Source organism: Eleginops maclovinus, chromosome 1 (assembly GCF_036324505.1).
Source record: "Eleginops maclovinus isolate JMC-PN-2008 ecotype Puerto Natales chromosome 1, JC_Emac_rtc_rv5, whole genome shotgun sequence".
NCBI lineage: Eukaryota > Metazoa > Chordata > Actinopteri > Perciformes > Eleginopidae > Eleginops > Eleginops maclovinus.
The window spans coordinates 1,047,194-1,067,350 of NC_086349.1; the positions used below are offsets into that span (position 1 = coordinate 1,047,194).

At 40.4% G+C, this 20,157-nt stretch overlaps 1 protein-coding gene across 4 annotated transcripts; it reads right to left on the bottom strand.

Annotated features, from left to right (window-relative positions):
* Positions 1–4,779: 4,779 nt before the first annotated feature.
* foxp3b (forkhead box P3b) lies at positions 4,780–19,553 on the bottom strand. 4 transcript variants are annotated; one of them, XM_063894709.1, is made up of 13 exons: positions 19,319–19,553; positions 19,127–19,155; positions 18,954–19,032; positions 13,041–13,131; positions 12,627–12,762; positions 11,775–11,867; positions 11,217–11,304; positions 10,619–10,693; positions 10,297–10,441; positions 8,777–8,853; positions 8,173–8,274; positions 6,503–6,624; positions 4,780–6,236 (listed from the first exon to the last, which is right to left on the bottom strand). In XM_063894709.1, the coding sequence occupies exons 4-13, from the start codon at positions 13,117–13,119 to the stop codon at positions 6,179–6,181; spliced, it is 975 nt and encodes a 324-aa protein (XP_063750779.1). In that variant the 5' UTR covers positions 13,120–13,131; positions 18,954–19,032; positions 19,127–19,155; positions 19,319–19,553; the 3' UTR covers positions 4,780–6,178. The 4 variants fall into 4 exon arrangements, with proteins under 4 accessions (XP_063750779.1, XP_063750860.1, XP_063750609.1 ...); XM_063894790.1 differs by having other exon boundaries at positions 12,627–12,766; XM_063894539.1 differs by having other exon boundaries at positions 12,627–12,795.
* Positions 19,554–20,157: the final 604 nt, after the last annotated feature.

Here is a 20,157-nt window from a genome sequence, read left to right on the forward strand (position 1 = left end):
TAGGCATATGGCCTCTTGTTCATTCCCAGACAAATCTTGTACTCCATCAATTATGATGGAGTACATGAGTGTGGACACCTCATGTATTTCCTTTGATATTTTTTCGCACAACGGAGTTGCCCATAATATTTAGCATCTCATTCTGCACTTCTGGACTTGTGTAATGGTTACAGGGCTTACTGAGCCAACGCTTTAGAACATCATCCTCTGCTCTAAGCTTTAGTAGCTGAACAAAGTTTCCCCCATCACTCTCATTTGTTCCAAAAAAAAAAAAAAAAAAAAAAAAAAGGGTTTAAAAAAAAAAAAAAAAAAAAAAAAAAAAAAAAAAAAAAAAGGGGGGGGTTAAAAAAAAAAAAAAAAAAAACCCTTGGGGTCGGGGGCAAAAAAAAAAAAAAAAAAAAAAGGAAAAAAAAAAAAAAAAAAAACAAACGGAAAAAGTTTTATTTTTCACAAACATTTAAACTGGCCCGCTTTGCTGCTTGGGTCTTAATGGATAACTGCGTTTCAATGCTTCTGTGAAGGTGTGTGTGTGTTGTGATAGCAACTTTGTGTGCGTGACTGTTTTCATGTGCTCGAAATTTCTCAATGGCTTTTTTCCAGTTTTTAAAACCAGAAAACACAAAGGCTAGATCAGCATTTTTAGCAAGGGGGCTTACTTGCCTTTTGAATGCTTCTTTACAATAGAAACAAAACACCCCCCCAGCATTTGGCACATAATGAACCCAAGGAAAGTCCCTAAAAACCATTTTTCCTGAAAGGTAAGAGTCTTGTTCAGCAGATGCTGGGGGGGAAGGACTCTTGGGTCAGGTTGATTTGGCTTGTGGTACACATCCTCTCGGTCATCTCTCTCAGACTGGCTCCTCTCACCCTCGTCTCTCTCAGACTGGCTCCTCTCACCCTCGTCTCTCTCAGACTGGCTTCTCTCACCCTCGTCTCTCTCAGACTGGCTTCTCTCGCCCTTGTCTCTTTCAACATCCCTCTCTCTTGTATCTCTCTCAGAATGGGTCTCTCTCTCTTCGCTCTCAATGTTTCCCTCTCTCTCTTCCCTATCTAATGTCTCCTGTTCCTAGAAATTAAAATAAGAATGAAATTGTCTATCATTTCATTATTCATTTTCATAATTTCACAGTAAACTTAAGGCATGCTAGTTTATGCCTTTGCAATAGTTGGTATACATATAGTGAGGCACTGGGCATTTGTCACGAACTTGAAAACACAAGGTAGTAGGACTCAAATGCACGACCCCAGGAGACAGAGGCAAAGTATAAAAAAATACTTTCATTTTCAAAATGGTCACAAAAAAGGATCAACACTCTTGATGAGGTAAAAGTACAAATCAAAAAGTATCAACTGAAAATCACTCATAACATGAGGAGCAAAACTGAAAATCACTCATAACATGAGGAACAAAACTGAAAATCACTCATAACATGAGGAACCAAACGGAAAATCACTCATAACATGAGGAACAAAACTGAAAATGAGGAACAAAACTGAAAATCACTCATAACATGAGGAACAAAACTGAAAATCACTCATAACATGAGGAGCAAAACTGAAAATCACTCATAACATGAGGAACAAAACTGAAAATCACTCATAACATGAGGAACTAAACTTACTAGTAGAGAAACTCAGGAGCATGAATCAGGCTTTTGAAAAATTAGCAAACACTCTGGTACATAGGCTTAAGTACAAAATAAAACAGGAAATGGTAACGAGACATGACATGAAACACGGTGACTAGACTAGACATGACGTGAATAACATGAAAACCTGACTTGACATGAAACGATAGACATAATAAATAAACATAACTAACACATTTGACGAGACACAACAGCATTAGAAGATTTGAAAATATTAAACTCCCAATAAGCAATGTGAAATTTTCCTAAGCAACAGAGCTGTCTCCCCTGCACCTGCATGCTGACCCTGCCTCTGACGCACTCTCAATCTCAACCGCCTACATCAGGAGACATTGAGCATTCTTTCATATTGTTTTTCTCTAATAGAACATTTAACATAGAAATACAATCAACGTTTTAGCAATGGAATGGCTGTTAAAAGAAATGGAATGGCTAAAACAAAACTGCTAGTGCGATATATATATATATATATATATATATATCAGTGGCGGCTGGTGAAAAAAAATCTTGGGTGGGCTAGTGTGCCAACAGATTTCCCTGCCTAATCTAGCATAAGCATTCAAATGAACAGTCGGAAAATGACTACAGTTCCACAATATAATTTAATTCACAGTTTCCAGCTTCACAGGAAAAAGTAACAATTTACAGCTAGGCCTATATTAGACTTTATGCTATCAAATACTATACAATACAATCAAGGGATAAATTAACAACAAGGGGTATGATTTCTCAGCTGAATCTATACAAATCAACAGTGAGTGAGTGAATGAGTGAGTGTGGGTTGAGAAGAGAGAATGAAACAGAACTTTCCTATTAAAATGTAACATATACAAAGAATTTAGAACCAAGTTATTTTCAAAAATTTTTACATAAACAGATTATTTTAATACCCTCTCTCAAGGAAAAATGCATTTACTTGGAGAAAACAGCATCAGTGCCATACAGTTGTCATTGCATGTCACAGCCTGAGAGAAACAACAAAGCATTCTCCACAACTATATTACAATTACATACTATAATATTATTACATATTGCCCATTGAATGTAAAATAAACATAAAAGACACTCTCTGTGCCTGTTCCTCTCTGTGTGTCTGTTCCTGTGTGTGTCTGTTCCTCTCTGTTCCTCTGTGTGTCTGTTCCTCTCTGTCTGTTCCTCTGTGTGTTTGTTCCTGTCTGTTCCTCTGAGTGTGTCTGTTCCTCTCTGTTCCTCTCAAAAGCACCACAAAAATGTACACAATCGATGATCTTAGATAAAATATTGCGGTTTTTATCTACCTCTTCATTGTGTCTTCTTACAGCGATGCGGGTGCCCATCATCGAGCTGCGTTGCTATGCTAATCTTTCCGAACACAGCTAGCTTTACGCAGTTTTCCATGTGAACTTTGGATCGATCGTGCTTCTTGATCCGTTCAGAGAGGTGTTTTAAGTCAGTTAGTCCAGTCTTTGTCCAAGTCGAATCACATTTGTCACTTCTGAAGAGGATACAGGGGAAACAGAAAAGTGCATTGGCTGCTCCACAACCTGCCAGCCACGTCTTACGGTTGAACCAGCTCCGACAAAAACTCAGTTTGTAAGATTTATCTTTCAGCTTGATTTGCTGGGAAATGCTGATTTCAGGCTTGTCGGGTCCCAGCTCCTTAACGAGAAGTTTTTCCTCCGTCGTCCGTCTTGCAAAAGGGTATATTATTAACGATTTCACCGAATTTGGTGGAAGCTGCTCTTGAACTCCAGTTGTCACCGCCATCGCCATCATCTCTCTTCGTCGTCGCGCGTATTTTTTCCCCACGTAGCGTAGGACAGAGTCCTGGGAGTCGCACTACGAAAAAAAAACTATCGCTGGCTCCTTATGTAGCTACAGCAATCCTAAACCTTCACGCATTTTACGTAGCAGTTGGGGCTAAATTTCCAGCGCCCCACCAGCGTTAAATTTGGCGACGTTGATAGGCCAATTATTCATAATTTCCCCCTAGCAACCATAACCGGATTGGCTGTTTAGCTGCCGGTCAGGGGCACTTTGCCGATCGCCCCATGAGAGAATGATACACTGTCTGTCAGTGGAAATTCACTGTTTAATGAGTGTTAGTTGGTGGAAATGTTGTTTAAATGATTTAAATTGCATGTAGGCACACACACTATTAAGTAAAACTGACATTGATTTAAAAAAATATATACAAAAAATATTTTTTCCCCTCAACAGCTGGTGGGGCAGAGCCCCAGCGCCCCCTATGGGCCAGCCGCCTCTGATATATATATATATATGGGCGCTGCGCTGAAGGATCTTTGTGACTGACTAGCTAGTATGCTAATTATATTGCTAATATAGACAGAGAATGTCTCATAAGGGTGCTAACATTCTCATTAGAAAAGCTGGCTGTGTTTGACCATGGAAGAATGCAATTTAGCTGTTTGGCCACTCAAGGGAAAACTCAGACTTACTTTCCTCTTCTTCGAAAAAAAATTCCGTATGTCCATCTCGTGATCCGATTCTCAACAGTGAATGTTTTGAATATGCGCATCAAGCAGCGTTCCGCGCGCGTGATGTTGCTGCTGCTGTGTGTTAAAAAAAAAAAAACGCGGAGTGGATTTCTGTTGATATGGGTAATCTACGACGGAGTATTAGGGCCACATATGAAGAAAAAAAATATTTTTGCCGTGACGAGATTAAAGTCGACACGGCGACTTTAAAGTCGACACGGCGACTTTAAAGTCAACATGTCGACATTAAACTCGAAATGTCGAGAATATAGTTGAAATTAGTTGGGAGACATAGCAACCGCTCCCACAGGTCCTGCACTGAATCCGAAATGGCTTGTGTAGATCATTTGGTGAAATTATACTTCCGAATTGGATTTAACAATAAAGACATCCTCGCTGTTTTAGCGCAGAACCACAGTGTGGTGATTAGTGTAAGAACCATGCGTGACTCAAACTGCACCTGTGGAGCGGTTGCTTTCTCTCTGAATAGTTTTCAGTGTCAATTGACATAAAGTCGAGATTATTCTCGACATGTCGAGATTAAACTCGACATAATATTTCAACTTTATTCTCGACATTTCGAGTTTAATGTCGACATGTTGACTTTAAAGTCGCCGTGTCGACTTTAATGTCGTCACGGCAAAAATATTTTTTTTCTTCATATGTGGCCCTAATACTCCGTCGTAGTAATCTGCCATCATGACGCACAGGGTGTTATTTGTTTAATGGTGCGCAAACTGTGTGCGCAAGTCTTCCTCTCGGCTGAAATCTGCTGCTCCGGGGTGACGGTCTAACTTCAGGCAGCTATGTAATACAGGTGCGTTCGTTAATAGTCACTGTGCCCCCCGGAGTCAATCTTTCAGAGAAATGGACCGGTGATGAACCCGGAGCACAGTTAGAACGGGCCGTCCAGGCATTCAGAGCTGAACTCCCGAGACTCCCAGAGCGGCAGAGTGTGATGTGCAGTGAATTTTTCCAAGTTTCTTTTCCGCAAATAATTTAATATCCTTAAGCTAGCTAGCTAACTAGCATACTTTGTCATTAACTCCTAATGTTAGCTTTAGCCTTCCTTTTTCTAATTGATTTTTTTTTCATTTGGCATAATGTTACACACTATCACATGTCAATATTGATATGTATTAAATCCTATTTTAAGGATTTAAACAGAGGTGGTAGAATAACTCAGATCTTGTACTTAAGTAAAAGTAGTCATTGTTTGATTGGTCCATTTCAGAATAATATCTCTGATATGTTTTATAATTATTGATCATTAAAGTGTTCTCAGAGCTGGTAAAGGTGCAGCTAGTTTGAATGGCTTTGTATACTGCAGGGTAGCTGCTGGATTTACTGCAGGTGAACTAAAGTCTGATTTAAGGGCTGATTATATTTACCATCATTAATCCAGATCTGTAAAGTAACTAAAGGGATTAAATTAATTTAGTGGAGTAAAAGTATGGGATGTTCGGATCATTGTCACCTTTTTCATACCTGATGAGTTTGTATCCCTGATTTAGTGAATATTTACTATGAGACATTTGTTTTTTACAACACTTTTTATATAGTTTTGAATGCATTTTTAAACTAAAGAATAATTCATTTTTACATTGCTTTCTGCAGGAACATAAACAGACGGGGAAAGAGGTTTGCTGTGCCTTGTGAAATCACAGAAACACAGCGCAAGGGCCTCAAGTTCACAGGACAACGGAATAGGGGGGTGTTCTCTCTCTATGGGAAATTATTTGAACCAGGGAAAGAGACATTTGAGCTCTGACCTACTGACTGAGTGGGTAAAATCATGCCGAAGAAAAACAACACAATGTCTGCTTCATTGGTTTTGCAACACTGTTGACAATTAGAAATCAGAGAGTTCAGAACTTTGTACAACACATCTTAAACCTACACATAAAACATGTATTTCAATAATTCATTAGAAAATAAAGCAAAGTGATAAGATGCAACAGACTCTTCTGTGTCTCAAGCAGTTCTCTTGCATGTGACTGTAACTCCAGTTGCGGGACCCTAGCGGCTCTCAGTGCTGCTACCTGCTGCTTATCAGGGCTCCTCCACACAGTAATGGGAGTATGGCGTGATCCACTTCACTGCACAGTCCCTGAAAACACACACAGTTGTTGTAAAAAAAAGAAGCTTCAAACACCACTAAGAAACCGCTTTATCGCTACGGCCATGATTTTTAACTATCAATTTATGCAGACATTTCATGATGATTAGAATTTTAAGTTTCTTTTTTACCTTCACCTTTTCTTACCATTTCCCTTTCAGCTTTGCTTACCTCTCCTTCTCCTTGTGACTTTGAAATATATATCTGTACCTTCCTGTATTGAGCGGTGAATGAGGACATGTCCTCAGTGTTTGTACCTGTGATACTTTTGTCCTTTCCTCCTCTGGTACTCTGTCTCATCCACTGTCCACACGGCTCCCTTTCCTCCCTCAACACGCACAAAACACTTGTGTAGGCTGAGGTTGTGCCGCACTGCATTCTGGGAGGAAATGTAAATGTGATTTAGTAGATGGAAATGTTTCTCTTGTTGATTTAAAAAGAAATTATGCTCACAATTTCCTATGATTTTCCTGTTGGTTTAACCATTATTCAGTCTTCCAGTCATGGAGTTAACGTGATTGCCAGCTTCCAGGTTCTAAAGAGTGCATTTGTAATCATGATGAAAATCTTGATTCTTTTACTGAGAACTCTAATATATCTTATTGGCTGAAATAAATCAAAATGTAGTTTCATTTAGGCCTCATTTCCATTTTTACTGTTGCCTTGTTTAATGCATATAGCTGGATGGATGTTGCTATGAGAATAAGACAGTCACTTATAACGGTATTAATCGCTTTATGATTTACGATGAAAATATGTAACAGCATTGTTAATGGGATATCATTTTTAGAACTGATATTTATGTCTATCTAATGTTTATATACAGGCACTCTTTTGTGGTTGTGTGAGGTCAGCCTCCACCTGGGGTGTTCGAGGTTTTAGATTGACGAGACACCTGTGTGTTTTTGGTTAGATGACGGAGGTTTTCCGACCACATTATCTGGCATATTGTTTAAATTATTTTCCCGCACTATTTAGCACATTCCTTTTGTCACCTTATCTTTGACAATTAATGGAGTTTATTGTTTGTTAAATCATCATTTTTCGAGTGGAAGCAAACAGCATCTCGGTGCGTGCTCTTTGGAAATGTGTGTCAGACACCATTACCATTACACTGGCTTCCTGTTTGTCAAAGAATTGATTTCAAACTTCTGCTGCATTGAATGGTTTACACCCAAAATACATTAGTGATCTCCTGCTACATTATGAACCATCCAGAACTCTCAGGTCTTCTAGGACGGGTCAGCTTTCTGTCCCCAGAGTCAGAACTAAACAAAGAGAAGCAGCGTTCAGTTATTATGTTCCAAATCTGTGGAACAAACTCCCAGAAAACTGCAGGGCCACTGCAACTCTTACTACTTTTAAATCCAGGCTGAAAACATTTTCTTTTTTGCCGCTGCTTTTAAATGAACTGTTCTTATCTAACATTGCACTGTGACTTTTATTCTGCACTGTAACTTTTATTCATGTATTTTATACCTGTTGTGTTTATTTCATTATCTTTGCTCTTAAATGACTGTTTTTAAATGCCTTTTCATAATTTGTTTATGCTGCACTATTCTTTAATGCTCTTAATTGCCTTGAAAGGTGCTATATAAGTAAACTTGCCTGCCTGGCCTATCATTGCCTTGCCTTGCCTGACCTCAGAAAGTTAAAACCCAGTATGAGTCACATCAGCTAGTTATCAGTGGTTGCAGCACTACCATCATACCAACGATAAGAGCAGGTCAAAAATGACCGAGGTCTTCTGTGTATTATGTTCACCCGACTGGAAGTAATATTAACTAGTGTGAACATTTCTCAGTGGGTACACGATGCATTTGCATTTCAGTGTATATACATGATTTAGCAAGCAACATTTGCAGTTAGGCTCTATCCATCGTAAATACTTCTGAGTAGAAGGAATGAGTCATGTGTGTGTTCAAACCTTCCAGGTAGCAGTGTTGTGTCTGAAGTAGAAGAACATGGTGGTGAACCAGTTGTAAATCTCATTCAACGTGCACTGTTTGTCAGGAGACTCCAGGATAGACTGCACACATACAGAGAGAGAGACACAGAGAGAGACACAGTGAGAGACACTCAGTGAGAGACACACAGTGAGAGACACACAGTGAGAGACACACAGTGAGACACTCAGTGAGAGACACACAGTGAGACACTCAGTGAGAGACACACAGTGAGACAGTTAGAAGATGTGTCAGAGACTGTAATCCAGTGTGTACCTGGATCAGAGACGGTGCAGACTACATTACGTCTGATGTTTATAACCGGAGGCACTATGGCAAAACCTACTAAATACAGCACATTGAAACAAAAGTAAGTATTAAACTGTAACCAGGTTTCTGTTTCATCATGTTAGCGTTACATGTCATGTTATATTTTATTTTGTGCAATTATAACGGATGGTTCTTCAAATGTGATAATGTTTACATGGAATAGATTTGCATTATTGCTGTGCTGCTGTTAAAAACACACACATTTCTTCACAAATAATAGAACATCTCACAGCATCTCCTGAGACAGGAACTCACCCATCTTATCAAGTAGGCGTACGTGTACGGAGGCCTGATGTTGTTGTATTTGTAGCATTCAATACTTGGAACCAAATCTGTACAACAAAAAATAATGATCATCAATTCATGTCCACAAGCACATGGGATTAGGATCATGTGATCTTATAAGGTTGTTTCCTGTCCAACCACAGTGTGTTAGTGGGAAACTATAGCACTAGGGCGGTGGTGACGAAGTCCGTAGGGACTTGGCTTGAGAACGAGAAGGTCACCGGTTCAAGTCCCCGAAAGTGCAAGGCTACCGATGTGTCGCTCAGCAAGGCGCTGTTCCTACACTGCTCCCTGGGCGCCTCACTCAATGGCAACCCACCACTCCTTACACTACGGTGAATCAAATGCAGAATGTACATTAAGAACTTTTTGAGCTGCCCTACTCCCTTTGTGTTAGTATGGGGAGTGGAAGATAGCTCCAACTACGGACTTTAAAATAGTAGCTTTAAGACTGGCAAACCAGAAGCCTGTACTAGAAGCAGGATTTGGGGTTAGTGAGGTAACCTCATGGTTAACTCTGGGTTTTCAGTCCTACAATGCTGTTTCACCTCTTACCGGGGTAAGTCTCCATGGTAACCTATGCTAAACACCTAACCTGCTCCAGGGCAGGTTATGTTCCAGATAAGAGATCAACTGGAGTTAAAGCACCGGCTGCTGACCAATGAGAGCTCAGTGTGCAGAGTTTGAATTAAAAGTCATATTCCGTACTTTGGGGCGGCAGTGGCTCAGTCTGTAGGGACCTCGGCTTTGAACTGAAGGGTCACCGGTTCAGGTCCTGAGTGGAACAAAAAAATATGCAGTGTGGACTGATACTGGAGAGCTGTCAGTTTATCTCCTGGGCCCTGCCGAGGTGCCCTTCCATTGGCGATCCGGCCCCAGAGTTTATCCGGCGCGGGGCCTTGCCACATACCCAATCCCTCCTCTGGACCAATCTGGCGCCTCCAATACCCGAGGAAGACCGCAACAGGCGCGTTTTGTGTTTATTTTTGGCCTGCGTGGCTTTTATGTAAAAAAACACTTATGTTTGAATCCATCCCCTAATTCCGTCATTTTTAACCAAAGCGTGAGTCAGAACGCACACAGTGGCGCCTGAACAGGGACCTAAATCCTGGACATGACGGAAGGAGAGGATGGACCCAGTAGGCCCAGTCAATTGCAAGAGACCAGAACCAGGTTACCAGCATACTTTTATTTAGTGACTTATTACCTGATTCTGATCAGCTGTCTGGCCTCCAGCTGAGCCACTCCAGCAGCTGGCGCTATAACCACCCCCCACCTACACAAAGAATCTGGTACTCTGAATGAAGTGTGTGCCAAGTGTCGATGTAGTTTTGAGTGCAGTTAGTCATTGTGCAGGATATAAAAGAGGTGTTTTGCACCTTTGGTGTGTGGTTTTGTGAATTGTGTTAAGGGTTTTGAGAAAATGAGCCAAGTTTACAAAAACGTGTGAAAAAAAAGTGTAAGAAAAAAAATATCTGTAGTAAACGTACCTGGCAGCAGGTGGGCAGAGGCAGGAACTCTGGGGCCGTGCTGGGCCCCCCCCTGTTTGATGCCCCACTGTTGCACTCTTTCTCCCTCTGTGCCCAGGGGCTGGGGCAGGAACAGAGGAAGGCTGTATGGCCACTGAGAAGCTGCCTGCAGGGATGGAGGAGAACATGAACACACGTTCAATCATTGCTTTCTCTCAAGGGAGATCATCAGTCACTAAGGCTCAATCTAAAGTTTTGAATGAATTATTCAAGCTACACCAAGCTAAATTCTTATAAAGCATACAAAGCTAGTAGACACAATAAACGCTTTGAACCAACATACCAGATCAGTGTGTTTGTGTTCAGAGAGGTGTAGATGAAGTTGCATTGCAATAAGCTTCTGTTTTTCCAGGATGAGCTGGAAAAAGAGAACACCCATGGTTAATATACATCACATTGTGCTTCAAAAGGTGATTTCAGGACACACACACAGTGTTTGTAAGTCATTATTTAACATTTCTGTGACGCTGGCAGGGGACAGGTGTGTGACAAACATTAGAGCTTGATTGTCCTGTAGCGGACTCTAACACATCTCACTATTGTCTGTGGGTAATCACTAGCCAACAACTTATGGCCTTTTTTTTTCTGTGATGTTGGACAATGTCAGTGTGTTACTATGGAAACAGTGTAAAGATGAATGGTTCTCACCAATGCAAGGGGGCTAAGTTACACCCTTAAAAGTCAACGCTCCATTTATTTGGATTTCATGTGTCATTGGGAAAAAACTTTATAGAAACATCCATGAAATATATAGAAGAAATATTCCAACATCTATAATAGCTTCAACCCACCTTGGCAATCATCAAGGGGTCATAAAATCAGTTTTCTGAAACATTTTGGAGTAGACATTCTTTTGTAACATATTATAGTCAAGTTCCCACCTGGCTCTCCATGCACTGGACATTGTGTTGCTGGAGCTTCCACTGAGCGATGCTCCTGTCCCCATGGCTGTGTTCAGAGTGGAGGTGCCTGGAACACAAAACAGGACAGAGCTAACGGTCCAGCTTATTTGCAAAATAGATTTCAGATATTAAGATGATGTTCTTTCCTCCATGGATTTGTGTATCTAGCCCCAACAAACACCAACTTAATGAACAAAGTATTCACATTGTTAATAAAGCCAAACTTATCACAAACACTGAGAACAAGAGGCCATTACAAACTTAATGTGCTTCGAAACAACACAACATGAGTGCAGGGTACTGCCTGGACTGAACAGTGCAACGTCAGATTTATTGTTCTCTGGTAAGATGGAATAACATATGTGCTGAAAAAATATTTTAAAGAGCCAAACAATGTTTGATACTGCTAGGTTAATTCACATTACGTTAGTAATGTAAACTGATGAGGATATGTACCTGCTGAAGGTTCAAAATAACCATTTACCAAAAATACCACACCAAGTGTTCTTTGACTGTGGGATTCATCAGTCTACTTACTTTAAGAAAGAGGGGAAATCCTCAGACAGCACATCACAGCCAGGCCAGCGGCAGAGCCCCCCCACAGACAGAGCGGTGGTCCTGTCTGAGATGCTGGGGTGAAGAGAAATATCTCAGTGATACCATTTCTGAACCAGTGAAATAACGGCAGCGCTTTCAGGCTTAAAGTGTGGCACAAGGAAAGACCTTTAAGAACGAGCTGAGACAAAAGTTAAAGGACTTTCAAGCTCTTTGTTCATAGCTTCAGTTTGTTTCTCCTTGTGCGGTTGTTGTACCTGACTGCCACAGTGGAGGAGCTCCTAATTCATTGCTCAGTTTTATAATCATCAAGCTTTGGATGTTTTCTGTTTTCTGCAATTTCCCTGTTGTTTTGTTAGAAAGATATGGTGGATGGACAAATAATTATATGGGCTAACTCTGACACAGTTTGAGTCTCTGAACAACAGTTAAAAAGTTAAGGTAACCGTGAGATCTGGGAATTCTGGTACACAAAATGAATAAGCGGTTAATATCAGCTGTTATCTCATTCAAATGTTTGATCCTATGAACACTGCCATAGTGTTTCCCAAATCAAACCAGTGATGTCTTCACATTTCTAGAGCTCAGCAGTTATGGTTCTAAGTGTCATTTTTGTGACGGTCATTTTACAATTTTGGAAGGCACTAACTCATACTGCATAATAATGAGATATAACTTATTTCAGAGGAACTGTCCTCAACACAGCGAGGAGCTTCGAGGAGAATGACTTTATCTTACTCAACCGACAACGCTGCTAAAATGGCACCAATCCACCTGTCAACCTAACATTGAGTCTCACTCAGACACCATTCAGTGGACATTTGAGAAAGTCACCCATCATGAAGCCTGGCCTCCGAGGAGCTCTGCCCTTGAACATCTCTCCTCACTGGAAGGAAGTGATGATTCAGCCTGGGAGAGGATGAGCCCATGTGTGGTGAAGAAGACGGGGGCAGAGAGCTTGCATCCACCTCTTCCTTGCAAATGAAGATGGCTGCATTATTTTCTGGATGCACAAGAATATAGCATTGATGTAGGCATTTGATCTAAATTGTACATGAATAGCATCAAGCGCTACATTGCAAGAAAGAATGTCTCATCTCCAGCATAACTTGTATAAGGGCAACTTTTTTGTGCATACTGAAAGAAATACAGAATGATGAGTAGCGTTGCTAGAATAATGGAATGAATTGTAATATCAGATGAATATGTTGCTGTTGTGGAGCGCAGGTCTCTGAGGTGTGTGCGTACCGTGGGGTTGACTGGAAGCTGTTTGGGGTACCTGGCGCAGAACTGAGGGCCTCTGCTGTTTCTGCCTTATGTCTTCCATACTGTTCCAAGACTGGGAGAAAACACACCAATATGAAACTTGACTCATTTCAGCCTGATGAATACCTCCTGACGGTCATGTTGAATTGAATGAAACAGATTCATGACAGTAGCATTAGTGGACCCTGAACAGTTTGTAGTGCATAGAGAATAACAACTTTTGGAGATGTAGAAGCTGCTTCAATATGCCAATAAAAATGATAACTGTTTGTTGCACGTTAAATGTATATTGTTATGATATATCCTATGTCTTATTTAGTTTTTTTTTTAGAACAGGGGTCGTAGTTTAGTCAAGAGATACGGGTAGTAGGCAAAGCCTGCACTGACAACCCACGCACCTTCTTGCAGCGTCTGGTAAACGCTACTCATGTTTCTTCAAGGTGCTGAATGCTTTCTAAATGCTGCCTGTGTTGTTGGAGATTTTTCTTCATTTGCATGCAGGGGTCAAATTGGGACTATGCTCTGACATCACCCTCGCACATTTGTCATATGTTTACAAAAAAATATAGATGTGTGAAAACTTTTCTCGTTCCTAACATAGACTATATTTAGGGTTCTTAGTAATTCAGTGGTCGATATGTGTGTCTTTATTTTAGAATAGCAGATCTCTGCGACCGGCTATAGTTTTTCAGCTTAGTGAATCCGGAACTTTACACTGTAGCACCCCCCACCCAGACTCTGCTGCTTTGCCCCCAAACCACCCGACCCGTCCTGTAACACGGAGCCCGTTTCCTAATCCATGCTGAATGTATGTGTGTGCATAAAGCTGAGTTATGATCGTTCATGATAACACCTATAATATCACTGTGGTGATGATTCTACCGTGAAATCTACAGCATACTTTTGGCCATATTATTTTAAGCTATTCTATTGCGCCCGACCAATACAAAGCAGGGTTTTAAGGATAGTGCAGAGAAATGTTGATTTAAAATAACAATTTGAAGGTTACATATTTATGAACAGTTTTTATGTATATATTAATAATTTAAGATGTAAATGAATTCCAGTTAAATGTTACTATTAGAAAGGAGGTTCTATTTGTAATACCTTTTATTTGTATTGTCTCATTTGGTGGCATCAATGTGTGCATTTGATACAGACACAGGAGCAGCTGGTTTAGGGCCTGATATGTAGCCCTGAAGGTCCAAATAATGGAACCTCGACCACACCTCTCAGTCAGTGCTGTAGTGATCAGAGCCTCTCAGTCAGTGCTGTAGTGATCAGAGCCTCTCAGTCAGTGCTGTAGTGATCAGAGCCTCTCAGTCAGTGCTGTAGTGATCAGACCCTCTCAGTCAGTGCTGTAGTGATCAGAGCCTCTCAGTCAGTGCTGTAGTGATCAGACCCTCTCAGTCAGTGCTGTAGTGATCAGACCCTCTCAGTCAGTGCTGTAGTGATCAGAGCCTCTCAGTCAGTGCTGTAGTGATCAGACCCTCTCAGTCTGAGCTGTAGTGATCAGAGCCTCTCAGTCTGAGCTGTAGTGGTCAGAGCCTCTCAGTCTGAGCTGTAGTGATCAGAGCCTCTCAGTCAGTGCTGTAGTGATCAGAGCCTCTCAGTCAGTGCTGTAGTGATCAGACCCTCTCAGTCTGAGCTGTAGTGATCAGAGCCTCTCAGTCTGAGCTGTAGTGGTCAGAGCCTCTCAGTCTGAGCTGTAGTGATCAGAGCCTCTCAGTCAGTGCTGTAGTGATCAGAGCCTCTCAGTCTGAGCTGTAGTGATCAGAGCCTCTCAGTCTGAGCTGTAGTTATCAGAGCCTCTCAGTCTGAGCTGTAGTGATCAGAGCCTCTCAGTCTGAGCTGTAGTTATCAGAGCCTCTCAGTCTGAGCTGTAGTGATCAGAGCTTCTCAGTCTGAGATGTAGTGATCAGAGCCTCTCAGTCTGAGCTGTAGTTATCAGAGCCTCTCAGTCAGTGCTGTAGTGATCAGAGCCTCTCAGTCTGAGCTGTAGTTATCAGAGCCTCTCAGTCTGAGCTGTAGTGATCAGAGCCTCCCATGCTGTTTTCCACCTTATTGTAGAAACAGCCTATTAGATCTGTTAGCGCAGCTAGCTTGCACCATATGCTATCAACAACAATGCAGGTATCCGGTGGCTCTAGTGCCACACACAGAATATTTGTAATGTCTTCCCCCCCCCCCCCCCCCTATTTATGGCGCCCCCCATTGATGGATGCACCCTTAGCATTGTTCTATACTGCCTTTACCGCACTGGACCTGGCTCTAGTGAAGCGCGGTTAGTCTTTGACAATAAACTTTACATGTGACACTCCCCTGTCTGTTTGTGTGTTATTCTCCCTCCATCGGACATGGGAGGATTCACTTAGTACAGAGCATAGACACACTGTAAACATAGATATTAAGGGACAGCAGTGTAATGCTAACTGAGTGATGAGGTTTAGCACTTCGAATGCCTCCATCACACCAGCTGTGATTATGAGCATGTATTGACTAAATCAGGTTTTTTTTATTAATTAATGCACATTAATTATTTAAAGCATTTATTTCCTTGATGTATGTATTTTATATGTACAGTATTAAGTAAATAGGAGTTAATCTCAAAATAATGCAACCACCTTGAGCCAATCAGCATTCAGCATTCACTGCAGCTATGTACACTGAAGTCTGTCACGGTTCAAAACATTTCCTGCTGCAAGCCTTCTGACTTCTGGAGGCTGTGGTTGTTTCTGGCGCACACACACACACACACGCACGCACGCACGCACGCACACACACACACACACACACACACACACACACACACAGCACCACCACAGTAGTCTACAGAATGTGAGTGAGAGGAAGCTGCTTCACTTTAGTGCAGCGCGGTGACGTGTTCTTGTAACCACGGAGGTGTTTGTCGAAGATGCCTAGATGCTATTTCCATATCAGATGGTATCTTTCCTGGAAAAGTGTTATACTCAGCTTTCAGTTCCAATAAGCTGTCATATTCTTCATTTTTAAATTGATTCTCCATCTTTTAAACATTAAGCACTCTTACGTTCACTATGTTGATCACTGATCTAGTTGGAAAGGTTATCGTGGGCAACCTTTACTTTTAAAAGAGCCATTTTGCCCCTTCTGCCCTCACATTAAGTTTGTCTGGAGCCGGAAAACATATTTGATAATGCAACTTATTTAAGGTTTGTATATATAATTATACTTTGGTAAAAAGCTGGTTTCAATCCCAAGCCAGGGACCCACTGCAGAGGGGCCCAAGAGCTGCAGCTGGCCTACCCCTGGTCCTTTCTTTGATCTAGCTTACTGTCACATCAGAGATTTGGGGTCTGTGTATCTTAGGAATAAAACAAACAGGCAACATCCCATGTGTTGTACAGCCCCAGGAATTCAGAAGAAAGTGAGAGCGCTCAGCATGTCTGTGGCTTTCACTCACATCTCATTATGGCTTCCCTTTCCTGCATTTATCTCTCCTACAACAGACCAATCAAAGTGAGGAGAGCTTTAGTCACACTAGTCAACACTAGACTCGAAATTATTTGATGTGATGGTTGATATTCGGTTGGTATCTCTGTGAGTCACCATGTGTTTGCCACAATGGGTTTTAAAAGTATTTCCTGTTTGGATCTTTAACACAGCCACATTACTGTGTGGAAACTTGCAGGTGCCTCATACAGCTACTACTCAAAATGTGTGGGCCTGATACATTGATCCTTGATATGTATGTAGGAGACTCTTATTTTCACATCAGTGATCTTTGATCTAAATAAACCCAGCCAAGTGTTGGAGCAGTGAATATAAATAAGCGGTGTTGTCCCGCAGCCTTTAATGCATCCTGTCCCTCCCCTCTAAAGGCAAAAATGTATATAAATAAATAAACATGATAAACACATGGCACATTAACAACAAAGACTATAACACATCTGTTGTGCAATCCCACATATGTGCAATATATACATATACAGCCGCGGAAAAAGTAACCACTCCAATTTTTTCTTAAATCTGTATCTCTACATGTATGAAAGCCATTCCAGTGCCTGTTGAATTCCAACACATTTTTCGTAGTTATCACACTACTTTATACATGCTACTCTTATTTATTTTAAATACTATTTATTGTTGTCCACCTGGATGTGTATTTTTATAAATTGTAATTTGTGTAATTTCTTTTTTTATCTTGAATATTTTATGCACGCCTCCTTATTAATATTTAGCTCTTTTTGTCTCTTTTCTGTAACAATGTAAATGTCCCCTCTGTGGGACGAAACAAGCAATTCCAATTCTGATGATTGTGTTCAGGAATTGGAAAATCGGTTTGACTATCTCACATTTCCCTGATAAGATTTAGACTAACTTGTGATCTTTTTGATTTTTAGTTTGCAGTGAAACTCAACAGCAATGACTTTAAGGTAGCATTCAACTTACTTTACTGCTACTGAAAATGTCAAGAGACATACATCAGTAAATATATCCAGGGGGCCCCACATTCAATGAAATGTTTTATATATTTCCAGTGGTGGAAGAAGTACTCAGATGTTGTACTGTAAAAGTACCAGAGTGTAGGAATACTCTGTCACAGTAAAAGTATTCTAAATGTTCCTCCAGTGAAAGTAGAAAGTACTCTCATCTAAATGTACTTAAAGTAGCGACAGTAAAAGTAGTCATTGTTTGATTGGTCCATTTCTGAATAATATCTCTGATATGTTTTATAATTGTTGATCATTAAAGTGTTATCAGAGCTGGTAAAGGTGCAGCTAGTTTGAATGGCTTTGTATACTGCAGGGTAGCTTAGGAGACGTAAAAACGTTAATATTCGAGTAAAATACAAGCTCTTCAAAATTCTACTTAAGTACAGTACTTGAGTAAATGTAGTTAGTTACTTTACATCGCTGTATATTTCAAACATCATCATGCTTCCTGTGTTAAGCACAGCTAATGTTTGTGCGGGACACGGAGGCATTAAACATGTTTAAAATACAGATTTATTTATGGTATCATGATCTGTGAAATGAGAATCAGTTATATTAAAATGTGGGATTTTAAAGAGTTTCAGCAAAGTTTAAATGTATATATCGCACTTATTCATATACAGGTACTGCCTGTTTGGTAAATGATGAAACTGAGAATTGAATTGTATAAAATATAATAATAAGTATGACATTATAATATGTTGGTAGTTATGGTATTGGACAGGAGAAGAACAATCCCCAGCTCATATTTTAGTGCTTTACATGGGGACCCATCCAACTAAAGAGGGTGTACTCCTTGATCTTTTGAGTGTATTCGTATCCATATTTATCAAATAATTGTCACAAAACAACAACGATTAGAGGCCGGACAGAAAAACCAAACCTCATTCTGTGTGAAAGAATCTCTTTTATCTCTCTTAGAGTCCTAGCAGTCTGCTTCGGTGTATTTAAAGACTTCAGAGGTGGATAACGGTGGAGGAGCCTGATCGTGTTCTGGACGCTTCTGCCCACAGTCACTTACATTACATTTCTGTTCTGTTACTTTATGTTATTTTACCAAAGCTTACTAACATGCACTTCAAACACTGCAACCAAAGTGCGTATTCACACCCACAATTCTCATATGAGGATATATTATATTTATATTAAACAATTATAGATCATATTTCACTGCTGAAGAACTGAACCCCTTTTTTCTTGTCCACGCTAATTCAAAGTGTCTTTTAAAGATAAATTGCAGATTATTTAAAGAAAGAAGCTTTGTGCTTGATGATAGTTCTGTACATGTTGGTAATATCCACTATTTGAAATATTGAGGAATGAATCAGCGGTACTGAACACATCCTCTAATTCTTTCACTCTGGAATCATCTGGTCAGAGGGTTAGAGTTTTGCTGTAAAACAGTAAAGTTTAGTCTTACCGTTTCTCCTGCAGAAGCTCCTCTGTGACTGTTCTTTTTTTACTCTGTTTTCTTTTTCTCGGTTTCTTCAAGGGAGATACTGTGAAATAATTTAGAGGGGGGTTACAACAGGAAATATGATATATATGGTTTTTTGGCATCTGAAAGCTTGAGAAAAAGTGAAACAGGCAGACCTCTTTGTTAGACGCCTGCACCAGTTGTGCTATTCAGGTGGGAAAAAAACAAAGTTAAAAAAGAATCAAAAAAAAGAAATAGGTGTACTTCACTATAAACAAAAGGCATTGTGAGTGCATTTTTAGAAAGTTCTAGTTTCAGTTCAACTGTTTGAAAAGAGAAACTTTACATTTGAGCGTTTTTCTTCTTACTGTGATAACTGCTTGGGTTCACCCTCAGCGGCCTTGCTCTCAGCAGCAGCGGCTCAGACCTGCTCTCAGTATTTGTACGCAGAGGGAGAGCAGGAAAGGTGAAGCACGGAGCTCTCAGCAAATCACAGCACAAGAGAGTGCTTCCAGAACTGTGGCTCTGACAACCTGATGCGCTCTGACAACCTGAGAACATAAGTATGCTGTTTTACACCAGAGCAAAGGTAACAAACAAGCCATGTTTATTTATTCATATGCTGTTTTGCCTTTAGCGGGGAGGGAGATGGGACAGGATGCCGAATTTGATACAGCGCCCCCTAAATAAAACCATCAGTTCCCCCTGCTAACGTTCAGACTATTTCCTCACAGCGCAGAGCCTTCAGAGGCCGCTGGATTAGAGGATGACTTCGACGGGCCTGCATCACATGACCGTTAAGTGTTTGTACTGCACATTGATATAAAGAAGCTACTTACTTTGCATAGAAAGAGGCATTTATTTTCATTAGAATCAATCAATTAAACCCCATGTTCATCTTTATCCACTGACTAGCATTTAGCTCTCGATTTAAAGCATAGGGGAAGATGTTGGACTGGTTAAATAAATAAATGTATATGTATTTAATAAATATATGTGATATATATATATACATTGGGGCAAAAAAGTATTTAGTCAGCCACCAATTGTGCAAGTTCTCCCACTTAAAAAGATGAGAGAGGCCTGTAATGTTTATCATAGGTATACCTCAACTATGAGAGACAGAATGAGAAAAAAAAATCCAGGAAATCACATTGTAGGATTTTTAAAGAATTTATTTTCAAATGATTGTGGAAAATAAGTATTT